At 38.8% G+C, this 20,793-nt stretch overlaps 5 protein-coding genes across 7 annotated transcripts; 1 reads left to right on the forward strand and 4 right to left on the reverse strand.

Moving 5' to 3' along the window:
* Window positions 1–230: 230 nt before the first annotated feature.
* kctd9b (potassium channel tetramerization domain containing 9b) lies at window positions 231–3,572 on the reverse strand. The gene is made up of 12 exons (XM_057321331.1): window positions 3,410–3,572; window positions 3,200–3,321; window positions 2,957–3,000; window positions 2,771–2,870; window positions 2,571–2,626; window positions 2,313–2,441; window positions 2,060–2,127; window positions 1,865–1,960; window positions 1,631–1,780; window positions 1,430–1,535; window positions 1,203–1,336; window positions 231–1,015 (listed from the first exon to the last, which is right to left on the reverse strand). The coding sequence occupies exons 1-12, from the start codon at window positions 3,455–3,457 to the stop codon at window positions 899–901; spliced, it is 1,170 nt and encodes a 389-aa protein (XP_057177314.1). The 5' UTR covers window positions 3,458–3,572; the 3' UTR covers window positions 231–898.
* A 352-nt stretch (window positions 3,573–3,924) lies between these two features.
* Window positions 3,925–7,346, reverse strand: ess2 (ess-2 splicing factor homolog). Its single transcript, XM_057321341.1, has 10 exons — window positions 6,938–7,346; window positions 6,462–6,630; window positions 6,211–6,306; window positions 5,950–6,119; window positions 5,751–5,868; window positions 5,486–5,616; window positions 5,298–5,400; window positions 4,959–5,068; window positions 4,707–4,822; window positions 3,925–4,550 (listed from the first exon to the last, which is right to left on the reverse strand). Exons 1-10 carry the CDS (start codon window positions 7,061–7,063, stop codon window positions 4,268–4,270), a joined length of 1,422 nt encoding a protein of 473 aa, XP_057177324.1. The 5' UTR covers window positions 7,064–7,346; the 3' UTR covers window positions 3,925–4,267.
* Window positions 7,347–7,782: 436 nt separating this feature from the next.
* stambpa (STAM binding protein a) lies at window positions 7,783–11,884 on the reverse strand. 2 transcript variants are annotated; one of them, XM_057321158.1, is made up of 10 exons: window positions 11,732–11,884; window positions 11,060–11,236; window positions 10,779–10,854; window positions 10,604–10,699; window positions 10,036–10,399; window positions 9,819–9,943; window positions 9,416–9,553; window positions 9,193–9,305; window positions 9,017–9,116; window positions 7,783–8,857 (listed from the first exon to the last, which is right to left on the reverse strand). In XM_057321158.1, the coding sequence occupies exons 2-10, from the start codon at window positions 11,209–11,211 to the stop codon at window positions 8,801–8,803; spliced, it is 1,221 nt and encodes a 406-aa protein (XP_057177141.1). In that variant the 5' UTR covers window positions 11,212–11,236; window positions 11,732–11,884; the 3' UTR covers window positions 7,783–8,800. The 2 variants fall into 2 exon arrangements, with proteins under 2 accessions (XP_057177141.1, XP_057177140.1); XM_057321157.1 differs by having other exon boundaries at window positions 11,022–11,236.
* Window positions 11,885–12,190: 306 nt separating this feature from the next.
* dusp11 (dual specificity phosphatase 11 (RNA/RNP complex 1-interacting)) lies at window positions 12,191–15,391 on the reverse strand. Its single transcript, XM_057321197.1, has 10 exons — window positions 15,273–15,391; window positions 14,880–14,985; window positions 14,730–14,805; window positions 14,498–14,629; window positions 14,238–14,361; window positions 13,933–13,993; window positions 13,778–13,824; window positions 13,601–13,676; window positions 13,363–13,518; window positions 12,191–13,115 (listed from the first exon to the last, which is right to left on the reverse strand). Exons 2-10 carry the CDS (start codon window positions 14,909–14,911, stop codon window positions 12,827–12,829), a joined length of 993 nt encoding a protein of 330 aa, XP_057177180.1. The 5' UTR covers window positions 14,912–14,985; window positions 15,273–15,391; the 3' UTR covers window positions 12,191–12,826.
* Window positions 15,392–16,073: 682 nt separating this feature from the next.
* On the forward strand, window positions 16,074–19,946 carry LOC130546197 (caspase-3-like). 2 transcript variants are annotated; one of them, XM_057321327.1, is made up of 4 exons: window positions 16,074–16,394; window positions 16,967–17,130; window positions 19,245–19,386; window positions 19,482–19,946. In XM_057321327.1, exons 1-4 carry the CDS (start codon window positions 16,184–16,186, stop codon window positions 19,808–19,810), a joined length of 846 nt encoding a protein of 281 aa, XP_057177310.1. In that variant the 5' UTR covers window positions 16,074–16,183; the 3' UTR covers window positions 19,811–19,946. The 2 variants fall into 2 exon arrangements, with proteins under 2 accessions (XP_057177310.1, XP_057177311.1); XM_057321328.1 differs by lacking the exons at window positions 19,245–19,386; window positions 19,482–19,946 and adding exons at window positions 17,220–17,361; window positions 17,513–18,197 and having other exon boundaries at window positions 16,083–16,394.
* The last annotated feature ends 847 nt before the right edge of the window (window positions 19,947–20,793 follow it).

A 20,793-nucleotide genomic window follows, 5' to 3' on the forward strand; every position in this document is an offset into this window, starting at 1 on the left:
ATAGTCAATGTTTTGTTTTGTTTGAATGTTTTGATTATACTGCTTGAAGAAGTTCCCTAGATTTCTTATTTCCTTAGTTTTGAGTTAAATTCACTTTTATTTATCAGCGGTAGATCTATTCATTTTTATATATTTACATACAGAAAGTTAATGAATGTAGTAAACTCTTAAACAGTTTTCAGTAACTTTCTTATATTTTTATAGTAGTATAGTTATTTTTATTGACTTCTATATATGCAGAAAATATAATACACTATTTACAAAAATTCCACTCATTTCCAGTGTTTGACTTTATTGGATCTTAACATGCATGACGAGATTCAGCAGGTTTTTGACTAATACAGAGAACAGAGCTGTCAAAACTGGCTTTCACTGGGCATCAAACGAAACAGCATTTCAATCCAGATGAAATCAGGTGCATTCTAAACCTGAAGTAACAGTAAATGCGTTAAAAAGCTACATCTTCATGATTTTGAAAAGAAAAGCCATGTAGCGTAAAACATTCACAAATCACCAGGACAAATATAACATGTTATAAAAAGTATTGCCACAATAAAGCCACATTCCTAAATCTGTATCAAATGCAGAAGCAAAGACATTAACATGTTCACAGGCTCTGCACAAATACATAAAGCAATGCATGAAGAACAGTCATTAAAGTCACCTTTGGAATAACACCGTTTAGGAAACACAGTATTAGAAACCATTTAAAGGTTTTTGGCAACTTGTCGAGCATTGAAAGATCAATTCAGTAAATGTTGTAAATATTGCTCTTGAGGATAGCAGATAAACAGAGAACATCGACAGTCGACAGGTTTGAAGGTAGGTTTTTTTTTTAAAGCTGCTCTGTGAAGAGGTCACCGTCCCGTGGAAGACAGACAGCAGTGAGTGTATGGGGCTATCTGACGCTCTGAGACATGTGCAGTGGGGTCAACATCTCTTCAAAGATGGCACCCTTTACATTTGAGCCCCGCAGGTTCGCCTCTTGAAGGTCACATCCGGACAGGTCACAGTTCTGCACAATAACAAATCAAAGATTCTTAGAAGAAAATGTGAGTGCTGTTTGGCCAGGGTGTTGCTATTTGATTTCCAAGGTGTTCAGATGCCTTTTTACATGTTGCTATGTGATATACAGGGCATCCTCGGTCGTTTCTAATTTAATATAAATACAAGATGGTTTCGAAAATGAAAGATCAAGTCACCTCCAAGTCAGTCCCTGCCAGTGTGGCACCCCGTAAGTTACAGTTCTTGAGTTTGGCATTTTTCAGCGTGGCCACACGGAGGTTTATGCCGGTCATCTGACTGCCCTCCATATCGACACCCTTTAGATTCGCACCTGTGAGGGCATCCGAATGACATGCATTACAACCTAAAACTACAACAATCCAAAAAAACTGCAATTTAGTTTCACAAACATCAACTGCTTTACCCTCCAGATTCGCTTTGAGCCCTGCAGGATCTTCAAAATTACACCCTTTAAGTGACGCCCCTTCTGCGTTGGTGCAAAGCATTTTCACGCCCTGTAAATTGGCACCCTGTGAACGCACACGCAAAACAACGATTATATCAGAGTCTCCTCGAGACAGAATGAATCGTCATGATGTCACAAAGAGAGAATACCCAAGCTTACATCAAGATTGGCACTGGAGAGGTCTGCCCTCTCTAGGTTGGTACCACAGAGGTTGGCATGTGTGAGGTTACAGTGGCTGAGAGTGGCCATCTTAAAGTTAATGTAACGCAGGTCAAGCCGTGAGAGATCCGCCCCGCTGAAATTTAGACCCTGTGGGGACAAAACAGATCTAAGACACAAAACAAGATACAGAAAATAAAAACGATGAATGGTATTTATTCACTTGCATTATACCTGACAGCGGAGCTCTGATTTAGTTGGTGTGGCAAGCAAAAAACGCACAAATTCTTTTCTGGAGATGGGTGAGTGGTCATCTGGAGGCTGGGAATTCTGAGGCAGGAGAAAAAAATGGATCATTTTTATCTCCAATTTTTATCATACTCATATCATATCATAAATATTATCATAGAAGGGGTTATTAAGAGATACCTTAATAACCCCTTCAAGCTGCTCCGCAAGCCGCTCGATTCCAAAGAAACGGGCTTCTTCAAGCACACCTGAAGAAAGTCAATTGGATCCGTTACTCATTTTACATGCAAAGAGGCTGGCTAGGTCATCAACATACAGTTGTCTTTATTTCTAAGGGTCATAGAGAGCGTGAAAATTGGTTGTGTAAAATAAAATGTGTAGAATATGTTGCCTTTTGCATTAAAAAGTAACATACACGTGTCTGCATTCTTACCCAGTAGATTGATGCCGTCATTAATGATGAGTTGTCCATGTCTCAGGTAGTTCAGTATGGGTTCAAAGTAATCTGGACTGCGGTCAATGAGATACGCACCCTGCTCGTCATGTTTGTTTCCCCAAACATCTGCCACAAAGGAAGAAATCAAGCAAAATTGAAGTGAAGTGCAGAACAACTGTGAATGCGTAGACAAATAATTTAGAGGACAGATTTTAAACGTCTGATGGATAAACATTTGTCATGTTTGGTACTCACCTTTGTCTCTGAACATGTGGGCCAACATGCTCTCTGGCTCTTTGACCAAAGTACTTCTGAAAAGACACAGGTCGTGTTAAATGCATCACTCTGAATGTTGTAAAGGTGGGTTTGTTTTCTTTGTGGTGGTTTAGATATAGATTACAGTTTTTAAAGCAAAATTGGGGAAGGCTGTTTTGTGTACAGTCTTGTGAGATTACCGTGTTGTAGTGAATCGTCTGCCCCCTACATTTAGGGTTATCCAGTCTGTGTGTGTCCACGAGTGAAACTCATGCGGACCATCTGAATTATTTGGTGGACCTGTAGAACATAATGCGATTCAAATAGGATCAAATAAGAAAAACACAAACCAAATCAAAGTGAAAGACCGATCGTTTTAAACTCACCAACAAAAAAGTCTCCTTCGGATACGTAGAGGACATCATCGTCCCTATTACAAAGATGCAGAAGAAATATTTTGTCATTTCCAAACTTAATGTTTCTGATAGCCCACATGACATACTTTAATATTCACTATAGTAAACTGTACTACATTATAGCATACTTTACAGTTTGTTATTGTAAATACTAAAGTACACTACAGTAGTAGTTTGATACATAATAGTCAACTAGTGCATGACGTTTCTTACCTGATAAGGGCTATATCATCTATGAGACCACCTTTCCCATTGTATAAATTGGCAGCTTTAATTCCAAATTTTGTGCTTGCAACTGACAGCAGATCAGCCAGAGTGCCATAAACCGCCACTACCTGTTTTACAAAGCATCAGATGAGCCACAGTCAGTCATTTATAAAACAAAAATGCCAACAAAAAGACACTGAATAACAAAGCACATACCTTGCCATTGTGTGACGTTCCGTTAACAAACAATGTGACTCTCCTCATATCTGAGATTAAAATGTGACTGCTCAGTATTTATTTATATTGTTTTAAACTTCACGCTTGCGAAGCATTCCCGACTGCTACAGAGGACTGTTTACTTCCGTTATGATGTCAGCCAATCAGCGGTTTCGAAAATAAAACGCGGTGGGGTAGTTCGACAGTACAAGAAAGATGACTGCGTTGAAATTCGCCTACTTAAACACTACGTATTATAATAAAATATGTTTGCAAAATAGTAATATAGACACAAATGACGCCCTTTTGAGCGCTTTGGCCCGTTGCTGGGATGGGCTTTCGGCGCCGCCATATTGGGAAGGTCAAGATTGTTTAAACAATTCCTTATGACAAAGTAAATGACAGTAAAATAGAACGTTTTTGTACGTTTGTAAACAAAGAATCCATAGAGATGTTTTCAGGAGCTCTTGCAGGGTATAAATTAATACAACAGACCTTCCAATGTTGAAATAATATCATGCTCAACGTTCTGTAGAACTGCTCTTTATTGTGCCTCTGAGATCTTGCAAGGTGTAAGAAAATCTCATCTTTGACAACAGTTCACAAACAGTATAAATTATAAGCAGTTTCCACACGTGTTGCTTCCAAATGTTTCCAAACAAAGCAAACAGAAAGTAAAGTTCTAAAGCCCTGTTTGGCTAAAACTATCTTCAAATAAAATACTAAAATATAAAAAACTGTACATGTTTAAGCATACATTTTCATTCAAAATAAAACAAATCAAGGTCCAACACTTAAATGAAAACAAATACTTTGCGCCGCTCATTTCGGTCTTGTAAAGTCCACGTTTGTTCTGCTTCAGAAGTAATCGGCAGCTTTTCTCCTCTTGGGCAGCAGTAGCAGATTGTCCGTAATGGAGGCTGGGTCCTGGGTGGCTGGCGTTCTGGCTTTACCAGGTGTGGGTGTGCTGGTGGGTGTGGCCAGGCCTCCGAGCGGAGTCTTGGAGCCGATGCTTCTGTGTGAAGGAGATGGCGTGTAGCTGGCCCTGAGGGCTTTATCTGTGTATTTACTGGATGATTTGTTCACGAGACGCTGCAGAGCAGGAGACAACGCTGCCGGGCTGAGTCCCTTTGGAGTGAGACTATAAAAAATCATAACACAGAACGTTCACATCACAATATCCCTTTAGTGATATGGATTCAACTTCCTGTTTCTTTTTATGCACTGGTGACAATTTACATGGTTTAGTTTTCTGTTTCCATTTGCACACAAGTTATGTCAGTTCTTTCTTTCATACCTTGCCAAATTCTCTGTGACTTTGCGCAGGGCTTCCTGCTTCTTCGCTCTGTTTTTTGCTGCGGCTTCATTGGCCATTTTCACACCCAAGCGTTCTCTTCTCCCAGGCGCTGGAATCTAGGAGCCAAAGAAATAATCCTTTATTGTTTTGTTCAAATGGTCTCAAATAAAGGGATATGTGAAGGTTTCAATTAGTCAGCGTATTCACAAGTACGTGAATATAATATGTTGGCCAAGTAGACATGAACTGGACCTTAAAAGATGGACCGTGACCTCTCTCCACAAGAGGTGTATCAAGGCCATCCAGACGAAAGGGGGTGCTCTCAATCTCACCCCACGTCATCAAAGGTGACTCGGCAACGCCTTGAGAAAAAATTCCAGTCATTAGGAAAAGCATGACACAACAGCAGACATTTTTAGAAATATGTCACATTCCTAATTATCCTAAAGTTAAGCTTTTACTTTCACAGGCAAATACGCATGTGTGTCACTACAAGTAGATATACATGTACATACGTGTAACAAACAAGTTTGTTCGGTTAGCAAAAAAATTCATATATGAATAAAAATAATCTTGGTTCTTCAAACTCACCAGGAGCCGGGGAGGGTTCTCCCTCAAATCCATATCCGTTTACTTTTGGAGATTCATGAGGAAGGAGCTCTTTGCCATCTGGACCAACCTTGCCTTGTTTAAACTAGAAGGAATGCGAAAAAGGGAAATAAATATGCAACCCCTTAAACTGATTTATAATAGTGTTCAGATGCAGAATCTGGACAAACCTGAGCATTGAGAGCAGCAGCTTGCTGGATCTGAGATTTGTTTAGGGCTTTACAGAAAGGGTCACCACTGAACCGTGTGTTCTTGTACAGGACTTCACGTGGCTTCTTGAAGAGCGTGTCATCTTTTTCACCTTTAAGAGAACAGAGTGTACAATGTAGCTCTGATGCTTAACTCATGATTAGGTCCAATTATTTATTGGCCATATAATATTAACCAAGCCTCAAAATCGTCATATAATGACAAGTATGTTCACTGAAACTTTACCTTCAGGGTAATACATGAGTGCATTTTTGGCCTTATACTGCCACGTGTCCAGCCCTGCTCTTGTGCATTCAAGCGCCTGCTGCTCTGTGGATGGCAGAGCAAGGTTCTGCTCATGCCTCTATAAATAACACAACAACAAAGTTAGTTATACTATATGGTGTATGATAAAGCAGTATGTATTATTGCATTTGTGTTTAACCTCTCTGTATTCACTCTCTGCCTCGTAAAGCCATGAGTGTCTCAGCTTGTCCTTGTCTTCAGCAAGCTCCATAATCTGCTCAAAGGACGCGTTATCCTCACTCGTGTTTTTGGCAAGAAAAAGATCCAGGGACGGAAGTTCCTTCTCCTCTGCCTTATCACCATCTTTTCCTAAAAATATATTTGAAAGAATGTCTCATACCTTTAAGCTCAATGCGGGATGGATGTAATGTGACATTCCATGGGATAATAAATGACGTACCTTCTTCGTCACCTCTTGCTGCTCTGCGTTTGTTGTGTGAACATGATGGAGATGCACTTCCACCATCCGGGGTCTCAAATGTTGATGGCGTGACATCTGTGAGGAAACAAATAGGTTTGAATAATTACCCTTTTAAATGTGTGCCCAAATCAGTTATACATGGAACACCGATTTCACAAAAATGATCCACTACGGAATACATAAGACTGAGGATCGAAAACAAATACAAAACAGCAAGACATCTTTCTTACGTGGCACATAGGTGCGCGGGGTGTATTTAGCCATCGCAGACCCATATTTGATGGCTATCTCCCTCATCATCTCCATATCTCCATTCTCCTCTGCTTCCAGGTAATCCTTCTGTGCTTGGAGTTTAGAGACATCTGGATAAAAGTCCCTCTGAATGATCTTCTCCAAACTCTTTGGAAGAAATACAGTATCAGCAAATGGGGGGCATAAGCATTGTGTTGATCACAAATAAATACAACAATAAAACAAATAAATCTTGTTTTCTAGAAGAAACATCAGAACAACTAGTCACCCCCTCAAAAAAAAAAGAAGTGTAAACTCTAGAAGTCTTTGATTGTTGTGTAAACTGTGTAGTGTTTTGATGAGGGTTTGTGAAGGTCATCTTTTTTTTATTAGACACAGTTGACAATAAAACTGTACAATTCAATCAATTATAAAAGGGATACCATTTTTTATATGGTTCACAATATTGTTATACCTCTATATATTGGTCTTCATCAAGAATCTTCCTCTCTATCTTCTTCGTCTCCTCCGCGAGCGCCCTGACAGCGACTGTACTCACATCAGACTTCAGACTCAAAGCTTTGTTATTAGACTCCGTCATATTTCTACTTTAACACCTACAACACTCTTTTAAATGATTTAAGAACAATTACGTAAGATCCTGTTGACGTTAGCCGCTGCAGTACGTGCTCTTTCTCTAAATAACTCCCATTAAAATGTATTGTACTGATTTTTGTTCGCCTACTTTTACGATGGTTCGTTATCTTATACCAAAACTGTTTATGCGAATACTCGGTCACGAATAATTAACGAAAAATACACATTTTAACTCACAATAACAACAGCACCTAGACTTGTACGTCGCAGCGTCGCACGTAGGGGTTGCGTTTTCTTCTCTGCGTCATTCTCGCTGAACAATTACCGCGACTCATTATTGCCCCCTATTGACCAGCAGACATAGCTGCACATTGTTTTTCATCCTGTCAGCATACTTGTATAATACTTTATAAAAAACATAAAACCTATATAAAAACAAACAAAAAATATTTAATACAGGGAGAATATATAGTACATAGTATTAAGATATGATTCGTATTACTGCTAAATATGTACATTAGCACTATTTACTGTAAAACAGTTGCCTGTAGGATTGTAATATTCAGTTATTATAAATTATTGAAGTATTATAAAGTTATGTCTAAATGTATAATGGTTCTGAGATAATGTAATTTACACTGATTTTAGATTTCAAATATGTTAGAGAACTCATAACTAGCAAAACCTTGAAACATTTTCTAATGGCAGTGAATTATTTTGGCAATTGTATTTTATTTTAAATAATCAGAGATCACTGGAACACTAAATGCTAGCTTTCAAAACATTTAATTTAACTTAACAGAGAATAGCTCAAATGAGGCTGTTTGTTTGCATTGTACCATATAAGAAATGAAGCAAAACATAACAAAGACAATCCAATTAAACAATTATAAAACTTGTATATATAACTAAATCATATATAATAATTATAAACAATTGCAGATGTGTTAGTCTCAGTATTATGATGCATTATAAAAAGTGCAACAGATAATAGTTTGGCTGAGAGAAAATGGAATGAAATGTCTTTTTTAAACTGCTCTGCTTCAATCTGCTATCCTGTTAACAGTCTGATATATAATAACGTTACCCTAGCTGTTCAGGTAATATCTTAAATATATCTTAAATTTAGGTGCATGTGAGAAGTCCCACGCTGTTAAAATTACAGTGTGATATTTAAAGATAAAAGTGCTAGGCAACTAAAGCATATAAATATTTAGTGAGATCACAAGAAACATGAACACACTCGTGAGACCCAGTGGTTCAGTACAGTCTGTCTAAAACTGACTGCTGTGACATATGACAACCTTCTCATCAACACAAAGAACTGAAGCATTTCCAGTATGGAAGCAGAGCAAAAAAAACAAAAACAGGATTTTTAAGAAAACAACAGAACAATTGTAACTGGAAGGCTTACGTGATCCTGCACGAGCCATTTTGCTTTCATCATTTTGAAAGGCTTAAAGAAGGAATGACAAAACAGATAACACTGCAACGATCGTTTCAAACTGCTTAACGGTGAAGTGCGGCATCTCTGTGACACCAGCGGCAGTTTTGATGCGTTTCAATGAAATTAAACCAGATAATTGCCATCCATGCACTTAAGATGATAAGATAATAGAGGCTCAGCAGCTGCGGCGATGTTCAGCGTAGTGCTTTATTTAGCCCATTGGGAGATTCTTGGCCAGTTTGTTGCTGGGATGTCAGGAGCGAAGGCACGTATTCTAAAGCAGCGTGGATGACATCACCGCAGATCCAGCACGGTCACACTTCCATCAGTAATAGTGGTGTGGCGGCTAGCCTGAGACAAATAACAAATATAGCACAAGATATGTCATTTATGCCCACAGTACAGTCAGGTGTTTATTAGGATTAGGGATTTATGTATAATCTATATGTATAAGAAATAGTAATAGTGGTGTTTGACTTAGCAAGCATCGCGAATAAGGCTAGCACTCACAGAAAAGAGTGGAGGCTCCTTTGGATGTGGGTGAAATCCTCTTTGTTTGCAGGAACCGATCTCATCCATCCCATAGTCTGTTAGCCGGAAGTAGCCCGTCCTGAAATGTTATGACATTATTCAATGCAGTTCTTGTCATTAAACACAATTTATGAGGGAATTCGGTTGACACTTACTCGTTGAATTTAGGTGAGCAGACAATGGCTATGGACTCAGGAAGCATCATTTGATAAGAACAGTGCGTGTGCATGTCCACACTGGACAAAAAGGCTGTCTGGGTGGGGTGGGTCTAACATAAAATAAAGAGATGAATTCATGCCAAGCCACAAAATGAATTACAGTGTATTACCGCATGTTCAGAAATGTGTTGTATTTAAAGCGATCCAGAAATGATCGTACATGAATCCAGCCCAGTGTAATGAGGTCGTTCTGATCTTGGATCAGGAAAAGTTCCTCTTCGTTCTCTGTGTCACAGTAGTCTGGTCCTCCACACTGCTTGGGCACGATCACATGAGTCACTGTAAAAGCATTCTTCATCTGTAGAGACAAGCGAACAGCACTGTGCTCAGGAAACGGTGAGGCAGATTTACTGGGTTTTCACTGTATTAAAATAATAAAACTACAACATATTACAGTGAAGAATTTGGAGGAAGGAAATATGCTTCATAGCCTGTCTAAATATTGTCATGTCGTAATGCAAAACTGCAATCAGAAACTGGAATGCTGAACCTAAATGTTATCTTGTTTAATTGTGTGCCTTGGAAAGCCAATCTGCTTCCATGTAGAATCACTGGGAACGTACCAGCTTGCCACAAAGAATGCCACAGGTCTCCACCGCTCGTGCTGTGTTGGCTTCTGCCAGCTTTAAAAAATTCGGGCACAGCTCGGCGGGCACGAAGAGTTGACGCAAGCCGTTTACCGACACACCTAAGAGCATCCAAATCGCACATTACAAACATGACACTGCAGAAATTTAATGGCGGACTCGAATGATAAATAGGCAAATGGAAGGCTCTCACATTGTCCTGCAGTAACTGGAACACCAGGCTTCAAGGAGCGGTCAAACGCTGGGAGCCCTGAAGTCGGAGATATAAGGTCCAGAGCTTCTCCAGGGGGCGCTGGTGTTGAGAACGCAGCTTGTGGAGTTCCATGCACACCAGGCAACAGAAGATCAGGGGGAAGGGTGGGGGATTCTGGAATGCTGAACTCCTGAACGATCCGCCTGCGCTCTTTCTCCAGTTCCTGCCTGCGGATCTTCTCCTCGAAGGTGATGAACTGCTCCTGTTCACGCTGCCGCTGCTGCAGCTCGGCCTGTCTCTGCCGCTCGGCCTCCAGCTCCTGTTGCCTGATCGTCTCTCGAGCCTCGGCCTCCTGCTCTGCTCTCTGTCAGGATTCATTCAAACACTTGTAAATAAACACCGTTTGCAGTGTTGAAAAAGAAATGACTCTCATTGGGTTGTGGTAGCTTAATCCTACGAATCCGGGCTACAAACGCATGAATCATTTTTAAGACACAGACGCTGGAGAATTTCTAACTCAAAGGTCGAGAACGTCTGCATAGACTTCTGCTGGATGAACTCCACCCACCTTCAGGACAAGATATTCGGCATATTCTTTTTCATACTGCTTAAGAAGCAACATTTTCAGCTCCTCTGCTTTCGGAAAGGCGATTTCCTTTAATTTCTGCATATGAAAAACGGTGAATCCGAGTTAGAAGAGAAACACTTTATGAGTTTTAAAGTGTCAACTTTTCACATCTTACCCTCATTGTTTCTTTCTTCTCAGGAATGTTGGCTGTTTTATAGTCTCGATGTCTAGGAAGTTTTTCAATAAACAACCTTACAGGAAATAAAATACCTTTGAATATTACAGCATTATGCATTTGAATATGAGAAAACCATTTCCAGTGATAGTTATATTCAGGGTGGGAGAGTGAATTGCTGAATCTGATATGTGGAATCAAACACCAACACTTATATAAAGCATCCGCTCACGCTTTACTCACGTAATGTACTTATTGAAAAGAATAAATGCATGCTCTACATTCCCCTCCTCTGCATAGATGTTGGCCATTCGGATGATCTCCATTCCTGAACGGAAGTATCGGCGGGGCGGCACATCTTCACTGACATCCACAGAGCTGCCCAGCTTGGTGAGTGCACGCACCCTCTCCTCAGAGGAAAGACTGCAGTCATTGTGGTCAGTCATGATGTCTCCAGCCTGCAAATCAATAACCACTTATAAGTTATAAAATTCAACAGCTTCTAAACCTCCAGTGTTCTCTGAGAATAATAAACAATTCAAACACATGATTATGATTACTGAAGATTTTGCATGTATGTTGTCGTCTAGTTAGAGTGCTTGGAGTGTAAACTGAAGCATGTTTTAGAGAAGATTATACATGACACATGCACAAAGCTTATTGAGTCAATGCTCGGGAGAATGACTGACATCTAAAATAAGGAAAGACTAACAAAATATGAACTGATTACACTGTAGTCAGTGTGTTCAGAACGTGGTTAAAAGACAAATCATTTTTGTGTTCACTGTTTGTATACTATACAATGTGCTAAAAGATCCCTCACACAACAGACTGTTATTTCCCTGGAAATTAAACTTTCACAGTGACTCAAACGAGTTTGGTACCACCCATATATGACAAGCCAACAGCGAAAACAAAGACAGCTCTCAGACCATAAAAAATATAATTCTTACCTGATTTTTCCGCAGTCCTTTACGTTTTTAATAACGATTTGATTTGTTTATATCAACATACTAATCATGCTTAGTCACGGTAAAGAAAGAAATGCTTGTTTGTTTCTACAATGGCTGTGATGATAAAACACTTCCTGCATCGGCTGATGCCCCGCCCACTGCACTCAGCTGACGAACGCGCAATCCAGAGACGTTGGCGCAATCCGATTGGCGACCAATCGGAAAGCACGTTTATTCCTCATCTAAACTGTTGCCATGGTTACTATGTATGGGGGGGCCCTTAAACAAACGATCGAAATCAACATGTACAGAGTTCAAGAGTCAATAAATTATGAAATAAATAAAAATGTGTTTGTTTAGCTTTTTCAATTATTTATATTATGTAATCATTTATGTTTTAAACTTCCGCGTCTGCAGAGCTAGTTTAAAAAGTCACAATATTACCATAGACTTTGTGGGTAAACCTTATTTAATTAGATTTTCTACACTTTTATGACAATAAAAGTCTCTCTCAACCTGTCTCTCAGGTCACATAAAACACTTTAATGGCCAAACAATGCGATTCAATATGATACAAAGCTAAATGAAAATCAAAATATTTCTGCTAAAAAATAAAGGTAAACTCCTTTAATTGCACTTTAGTGTTTAATATTTCCATATAAACCTCACAGTATGGTCATCCAGCGTTAACCAAATAAGTCAGAGGCCAAACACCAACACACAAGATTATTTTTTTAAAAACACTCCATAACATTTGCCAGACGTTTCAGCTTTAATGCTGAAAACAAAGCATTTGGTGGCATAAAAGCAGGTTACAAAAGGCCTTCATGAATGTCATCACATTATATGAACAAACTACAGCTCTTTTAAATGGCATTAGATTGCATTATGTGACTAAGATGTGTCTGATAAAATAAGACAGTTGCAGGTAAAAAAATAAATTAAACTCCCTAACCAACATATCAAACCTGTCAGCTGGTAAAGGCTGCTTTCAAAGACTGAACCACAGAAACAGTTCCACCACACAAAGGACGAATAAACAAGACCCATTACAGTTTGTGTACAGAATGTAGCACAGTCTAGTGGTTTTCTTAATTAATGAAAGTCTCCTGCATTTCCACGTGGAGTCTGATCTTTTGCACCTTTCCTAAACCTATGTCGGTTTTTTCTGCGGGGCCCTTGGGGTCCAGAACATCCTTCTGCAGGAAAAGCAAAAGGAAGTGCATGTGGGTCTTCCCATGAATCATCGAACCTCATGTGGTGCCCTCTGAAGCTCTGGTTGAAATGTGGAGGTCTCATAAACCTTATTCCTGGCGGTGGAGTAGAGAACAAGGGGGGACGGAGCTGCTGTGGGGGTCCGAACCGCATCATACTGTTATTTGGGCTGAGGGAGACGAGAAAGAGGAAAAGAGGAAATTACAAGTCAACACAACAAAACCTTTCTTCCCACTGTAATGTGATGTATTTACGGTTTGAAGCAAGTCAAAATGGATATTAAATTGGGAAAAAACAATCGCAGGCTTTACCTATCAAGACCTGTTTGGCTCATAAAAGGTTTGAAATGTTTAAAAATTTTAAATGTACTCTGCTAAGAATCTCCAGAAATGTGCAATCATTTAAGGGTGCCTTACAAAAATTGAGGTTGGTGTCCTCTGTGGCCTGGGTGAGGTCTTTGACCATTAAAAGAAGCATAATTATGTCGTTCACTTTGATGAGAAGGAGGATCTTGTGTCAGGCTTAAACAGCCCAGAACGGGTTCTTGGTCTGGTTCCTCTATACCCTCATTACTGCATTAAAAAATAAACAAAACTGAATGCAATAGCAAGTTCATCCAGTAAGAGTGAGCTGCATCACAACAGAATATCTCACCTTCTCTTGGGTCTCGCCATCAAGTCATCTAGATAGTTCTGCCTTTCTATTGAGTGTCCCCTTGACTCATTAAACACTGAAAGGCATTGAACAAATATTCAGATGATGATACCAACACAGGGATAAGAGTTTTGCTTCTTGTTAGTTCAAAAATAACAAATAAGTGTGTACACTTACAATCAATCGCTTTTCGGGGCTTCATCCCATCAACATCAATAAGGTATCTATGACATCATATTTAACAATGACCAATTCTGGATGTAATATCTCATCTAAATACATACAATTAACTGATCAAGAATGCAGCTCATACATTTTCACTGTGAACTTACCGACATACAAGGTAGCCAGTGCGATTTAAACCATGAGTGCAATGAACACCTATCAGTTTATCTGTTAAAAAGTTAGGTTATAAACATTTAATTAAACTCCTTGAGATGAAACCACAAAATATACTATTTTCAACACTACTCAGTAATGTTTTTAAACGTGTTTTAAAAGGTCTGCCAAACAAATAAAGGTAATATGCATTGTATATAGATTAAAACAAGCCTGTCCACATTTTCGTATCAGTACAGAAGTAGCACCTATTAATAACTTGTGATACGACTCCCTCCTGTAACAAACCGTAACATACCGTTATCTTCATTCTCACGCAGAAAATGTCTGACAGCCTTCTTGAAGCTGAGAATTGTGGCATCACTCGGCACTTCATGTCCCGCTGTGAAAATCTTCAAGTAGTGTAGTGTGTTGGGCAAATCCTTACAAGAACATAATGACAAATTTAGTAATAAACAATCTTATGAACTTGTTTTTGAGCTGGATTGTCCAAAAGGGAGATGTGTTTACAGTTGTAAGGGAAAATAGAATTCTGTGGAGTCTGGCACTATGTCCTACCACTGGTTTGTAGTATCGAGTTGTGAAGGTAAGATCAATGATAAGCCCCAACTCTTGGCCTTCCTTCTCCAACATATTTACAAGATCAAATGGCCCAAAGGCTTCCATTTGTGTTAAACGATTACTCAAAGACTACAACAGAAAGATTTTGAACAAAAGAATTCATGTAAACATCCACAAGATCAGGTCACAGACAAAAAGATGGATTTGTGCAAAGATGAAACCCAAAAACCTCTTTTAGAGGAACTTTGAAGGCAATAAAACGTGTTCCAGGGATCCGTTTCCCCACTGCTGTATAGTCTGTCCACCTACAACAAACACAATTGTGTTAAAACCTTTAAACTTTGGCTTAGTTAAGCAACATTGACCAACGACAACTAACCTGTCAGGAATTCCATTTTTTTTGAAAGGCATGACTTCGCAGCTGTTTAGGGGCTTTGTTTTGATATATGCAAAACACAAAATATCGCAATATATCCCAGACAGAACTGTAAGCAGAAATGAAGGAAAGTGAGCATAAATACCCTTGAATGTGCATCGATTACTGAAATATGTATTTAATTTAAATTAAGCTTTCAATTGTGAAATAACACATAACGTCATAACAGAACACAGGTTTCACTTTCACTCAATTACAAAAACAAACTTCGTTTCTATATTCAATGGTCATTTGAAATACATAAACGGATGCATTAATGTTCAACATTTCGAAATGGCTGATATAATGCTTAAACTGACAAAAACAATAACATTTGGCTGTAAAGCAGCACATCACCTCTCTAGGATGTTCCACTTCCTCGTTACACACACACATACGCGTGTCCTGCTCCAGTGACGTCATTCTTCAGCTCGGGGTCTGCGGGCTCTGCTGCCTCCTCGGGCCGGGAGGTGCAACTGCACCCCAACCGCAACAATCCCGTTATATGTTGTAAAATAGAGTCTTGCATTTTAAAACGAGATTAAAATATTGTAAAACTAATAGAATAGTACTGTATTTATATTGCAAAACCATTCAAATAATCTTTACTATACACTACAGTTGAAAAGTTTAGGATCACTTGATGTGAACGCTTCACTGACTAAGATTACTTTTTTTAACAACAATATATTTGTGCCAACACATTTCTTTCATTAGAAAACATTTTATTTAAATAAGTTTTTGAAATGGATAACTAAATTAGGAGGAAAAGCAATAAGAGCCAAGCATAGATAAGAACTCTTAAAAGCATCCCTCAAAAGACTGAGCCACAACATTGACATAGTTACATTTGTGTTATTTCCTAGTCTTAATGAATCAAAATGTATTATAAAATGTGGAAAAATATATAAAACAATATGTGACCAAACATTTGAACAATTTATGGGAATATATCTGCCTTAAAAACAAACCTTTTCTCATTTACCAATCCCTCATGGTTTACCGGAAAACTCTCAGATTGCCAGCCAACAGGTGACAACAAGTTTTTTATTACCTTGAGGAGTCTGAGTAATGTAATTATAGTGACGACACATAAGCATTGCCCTGGAAATTCCAAATATGGCAAGAGACGTGCAAAGTTTGACTTGCAAAATGATTGACATGCAAATAAGACCCATGGAGGCTGGGTTCAACTTCACACAGTCTGCTCAGCTGTTTTTCTCACATCATTTCTAACAGCGGAAGACTTCTCTTTTAACAAATCCATTATGTCTGCTTGTAGACATCCAAAGGAAAGTGTGAGAAACCGAGCGTTAATTGTTTGCATAGAGAACTTCTATCTGGATGTGGATCTGACCCAGCGGAGAGGTGTCAAGAGAGACATGAAGAGGCTTGACAAAATTCTTACCAAACTCGGTTTCCATGTGGTAATCAAAAAGGACATTAAAGCAGATGGTATCTATGAAGCATTTAAAGCAGGTATGTTTGCACATCATTCTACAAAGCTAAATGAATGTTTCATATCTTTAATGTTCCTTTTTTTGTGCTGTGCCTTAAGAAGTACTTTACTGGGGTCAAAGTCTTTGTTTGTACTAATAACACTGTCCCCAATTATCAGCAAACACTGCTTATAAAATAATTGATCTCTAATCTGACCTCCTTTTTTAGCATTGCCCTATGTTTTTGTTTTTGTGATGTGATGTTGCAATTCATATAAACAGACGTTTTATATATTTTAGTGACAAGACAAAGCATAAATATTATTATTAAGGCCTCTGTCTACGAGCAGTAAAACTAGTTAACCAGTGACCAGTAATGTTGAATGCTGAATGGAAAACTATGTGTACTTGTGAATCAGTCTTCCAGCATGTAAACATTATAAAGACAGCTGTGCTCAGTTTTGGTTGTAGATAAGAAATACCGTTTAACAAAAACATGCACACACCCATTCCATGTGGATCCTGTACATGTATAATAAAACATATTTCAAACCATTTATTTTCAGGAAGCATGACATTTAGCTAATTCGAATGCTATGTGTTCATCTTCAGAGAGCGAGGAGACGGTCAAAGAGTGTTTTATAGGCGTCATATCGAGTCACGGCGAGGAGGGTGTTGTGTTTGGTGCTGATGGGTGTCCCGTGAAACTGGCCGAGGTCTACAGCTACTTTGGAGGCCCATTGATGGAGGGCAAGAACAAACTCTTCCTCATTCAGGTACAATTTTCAACCACTGCTGAAGAACTTATCTCAGCAACAAACTCTTGTCTACAGAAGAGTTCTTTAAACAGATTTTTTGTGCGCAGGCTTGTCGAGGACATGCGTTGGAAGGAGGTGTAGAGACAGATGGAGTGGAGACAGATTCTTCATCCCCAGAGGAAGAGGAGAGCCTGTCCGAGCTGTTTTCCATTCCTATTGACACCGCAGTTATGTACGCCACACCTCCAGGTCGATTAAAAACATTCAGAAATAACAGTTTCATTAATTAATGGGAATGTTAGCAAAACTTTGTCAGAACATTATTGTTAGCTGGGTGTTTGCTGAGCATTCCCACAAAACCCCAAAATGTTCATGAGTGATGTTGAATTGTATTTTTTAGGTTACGCTGCGTTCATGCATCCTCTGGGCTCGGTGTTCATTCAGACCTTCTGTGATTTGCTGGAAAAGGAAAGAGGTTCAGATCTGGAGATCACACGACTTATGACTCGACTGAACCATCAGGTGGCTTACAACTTCCAAGCAAGAGGAAAAGTGTTGGGCGGTAAAAAGCAGATGTCGTGCTTTGTGACCCGCTTCACCAGAGAGGTTTTTCCATTCGTGGACAGCAGCAGCACGGCAGCAACAGAGGTTGACCCGAGCTTGACCTTTACAGCCAGACAACTTGTGAACGAGCCTGAAAGGTCACAGAAGATCATCAGCTAAAAATGATGTAATAGAGACTAATGTCACAAACGTTTAATGGAGGAACTGTTTATCTTGGAGAGACATTTCTTAAGATATCTTTCTCATCTGAGATTGATAATGAATGATTTGATGTAAAGTGTGCACGAGAGCAGGAAATGTTCTGCCGGGAAACGTTAAATTTGAGAGGTTGAGAATTTAAATGTTTGTGATACTTGCTTTTGATATTTGCCTATAAATTAACAAACTTACTGTTGGTGTTTTTTATTATTAAATGAATTATTTTTGTATGTATTTTTGTAAGTACTGTAAATTGTTCATCTGTGACATACCATATGTGATCTGCCAATAAAATCCTTCACCTTTTAAAATGGAATTTTTTTTTTTTTTAAACAAACCAGGAACTGTTAGAATCCATTAAAAATGACTTGGTTTTGCAACAGTCAGTCAAATCAATAAACTGATTCCGGGAAATACAAATGTTATAAAACCCTGATCATGTGCTGAACATATTCAGAACAAAAATGAAACAAAGGTTGTACCTGTCTGTGACTCACATCTCGTCATGATAGTAATTTGCTGTTGTGTGTGTGCGTGTTGCACAATCTGTACTTTTGCAGGTGCTCAATGTGGTGTACTGTAAATCAAGGTGGATCCATCACGACTGACAGCACATCCAAACGACAGGATTTCAAAAGCGCACATCACGGGCTGCTGGTCATGAACACCAATGCCAGATTACATCTGACAACATGTAAAGTGAGGACTGTTATGTGTGCTCTTCCAGGTGTTTGGTATGTTAATTGTAGGTTTGAAAATAATTTTTATGGTGTACCTTGCATTGCATTGCTCTTTTCTGGGACTGCGGTTTTTAAAAAGGGTTTGGAACATTTATGCTCCACAAAAGAGGCATATAATGAAAGAAATGAAAAATGAATGGAGAAATAGCAATATGAACTCAGATACTACTGCATAAAAAACGATTTTAAAATACTCCATAAGCATTATACATACAGTACACACAAATACAACTTTACATTTCAAATCTTTAAACAAAATAAATCAAAAATGAATAGATTTCATTTTTACTTGAATTATTATGACAAATAAATCCGAACGATTTCATGCAATCACTCCAAGAGGATGCACAAACAATTGAAAATGTGGTAAAGGGCATTCTAGATGAAGATCAGCTTTTCTCAGTCTGTCTGTTCGTGTCAAGGAACTGCCAGCGGTTCACTGTCCTGAATCACATAACACACGTATTTCTCAATAATTCACTGCTGAAGAACTTAACTCAGCAACAAACTCTTCTGACCTTATTCATGCTAAGCTGGAAAGACCTAGATAACCTTAAACGTAATCTAAGGGAATGTCCTGTTGGAGATGTCGTTCAATGAAAGAGATTTTTGTGAATGTTCACTGCGCAGGCTTGTCGAGGACATGCGTTGGATGGAGGTGTAGAGACAGATGGAGTGGAGACAGATTCTTCATCCCCAGAGGAAGAGGAGAGCCTGTCCGAGCTGTTTTCCATTCCTATTGACACCGCAGTTATGTACGCCACACCTCCAGGTCAGCAAACCATTTATTTAAACCAAATCGTTTATGGGGACACAGTAGCAACACAATGTTTCTGAATGACGTTCACATGTTGCATTTGTTTGTAGGTTACGCTGCGTTCATGCATCCTCTGGGCTCGGTGTTCATTCAGACCTTCTGTGATTTGCTGGAAAAGGAAAGAGGTTCAGATCTGGAGATCACACGACTTATGACTCGACTGAACCATCAGGTGGCTTACAACTTCCAAGCGAGAGGAAAAGTGTTGGGCGGTAAAAAGCAGATGTCGTGCTTTGTGACCAGCTTCACCAGAGAGGTTTTTCCATTCGTGGACAGCAGCAGCACAGCAGCAACAGAGGTTGACCCGAGCTTGACCTTTACAGCCAGACAACTTGTGAACGAGCCTGAAAGGACACAGAAGATCATCAGCTTAGGATGATTTTATAGAGACTAATGTGAAAAAATATATATTTAAAGCAAGAATCTTTTTATCAGATATTTTAAGAGTTGTTATGTTATCCAAGTTATTTATCTAAAACATGAAGGTAAAAAAACAGGGGACTTTTGGGGAAAGTTACAGGATGTGACCTGCACCACAATCTTCTATTTGTGTTCTAATGTTTATTTCTATGTTTTTTAAATAAATATTTTAAACATTTTGGATTTTGGTCATGATAAATATTTTCATCAACTTGATCATTTGTATGATCAAAAAACCCTGGAACAATTCGATAATATAATCATGAAAGTTTATTTGTGTTTCAATTTCTTTTCAATTCTGCTGGTATTTTTGGAACTACTGATTATAAAAAAATATGTACATTACATGACAAATAACTTTAATACATAATTAAATGTTTTCAAAATACAGCTGTCAGTGAATCAGCAAAAGGTACAGTCATACTATTTGTTGTATTTACTTTAAGGTGTGAACGGGATATTGCACAGTGTGGACTTTTGGAAGCGGATGAGGGAGGTGAAGTGTGTAAATCAAGGTGCAGCTGACAGCAAGTTGACACACGCTTTCCAGTGCACACAACCTGTAATCATACATGCTGTCAGGGCCCGTTTGATTATTAATAGGACCACACTGATTTTTTTATTTACTTTTTTCTAACAGAAATAATTAATTATATAATAATAATAAGTGCTTTGGAGCCGTTTTGTTCGTTGTATTGTTTACTCAAATTTAATTTAATGTTTAGGACAGTGAACAATTCACTTACCAGGTTAAGTAACTTTTCAAGGGTTCTTTAACGCTCTTTGTCCAGTTGCCAATAAACACGTGTTCCAGACACAAACAGCGAACATGAACCAGTAGGCTTACAGACTAAAATCAAATGGACTGAGGTACTCAGTGACTTTAGAAGAATGTTGCCATCTACCGGCGAAATCAAGTGGAGACACCTTGACCGCTGGTGT

Source organism: Triplophysa rosa, linkage group LG22 (genome assembly GCF_024868665.1).
Source record: "Triplophysa rosa linkage group LG22, Trosa_1v2, whole genome shotgun sequence".
NCBI classification, from domain to species: domain Eukaryota; kingdom Metazoa; phylum Chordata; class Actinopteri; order Cypriniformes; family Nemacheilidae; genus Triplophysa; species Triplophysa rosa.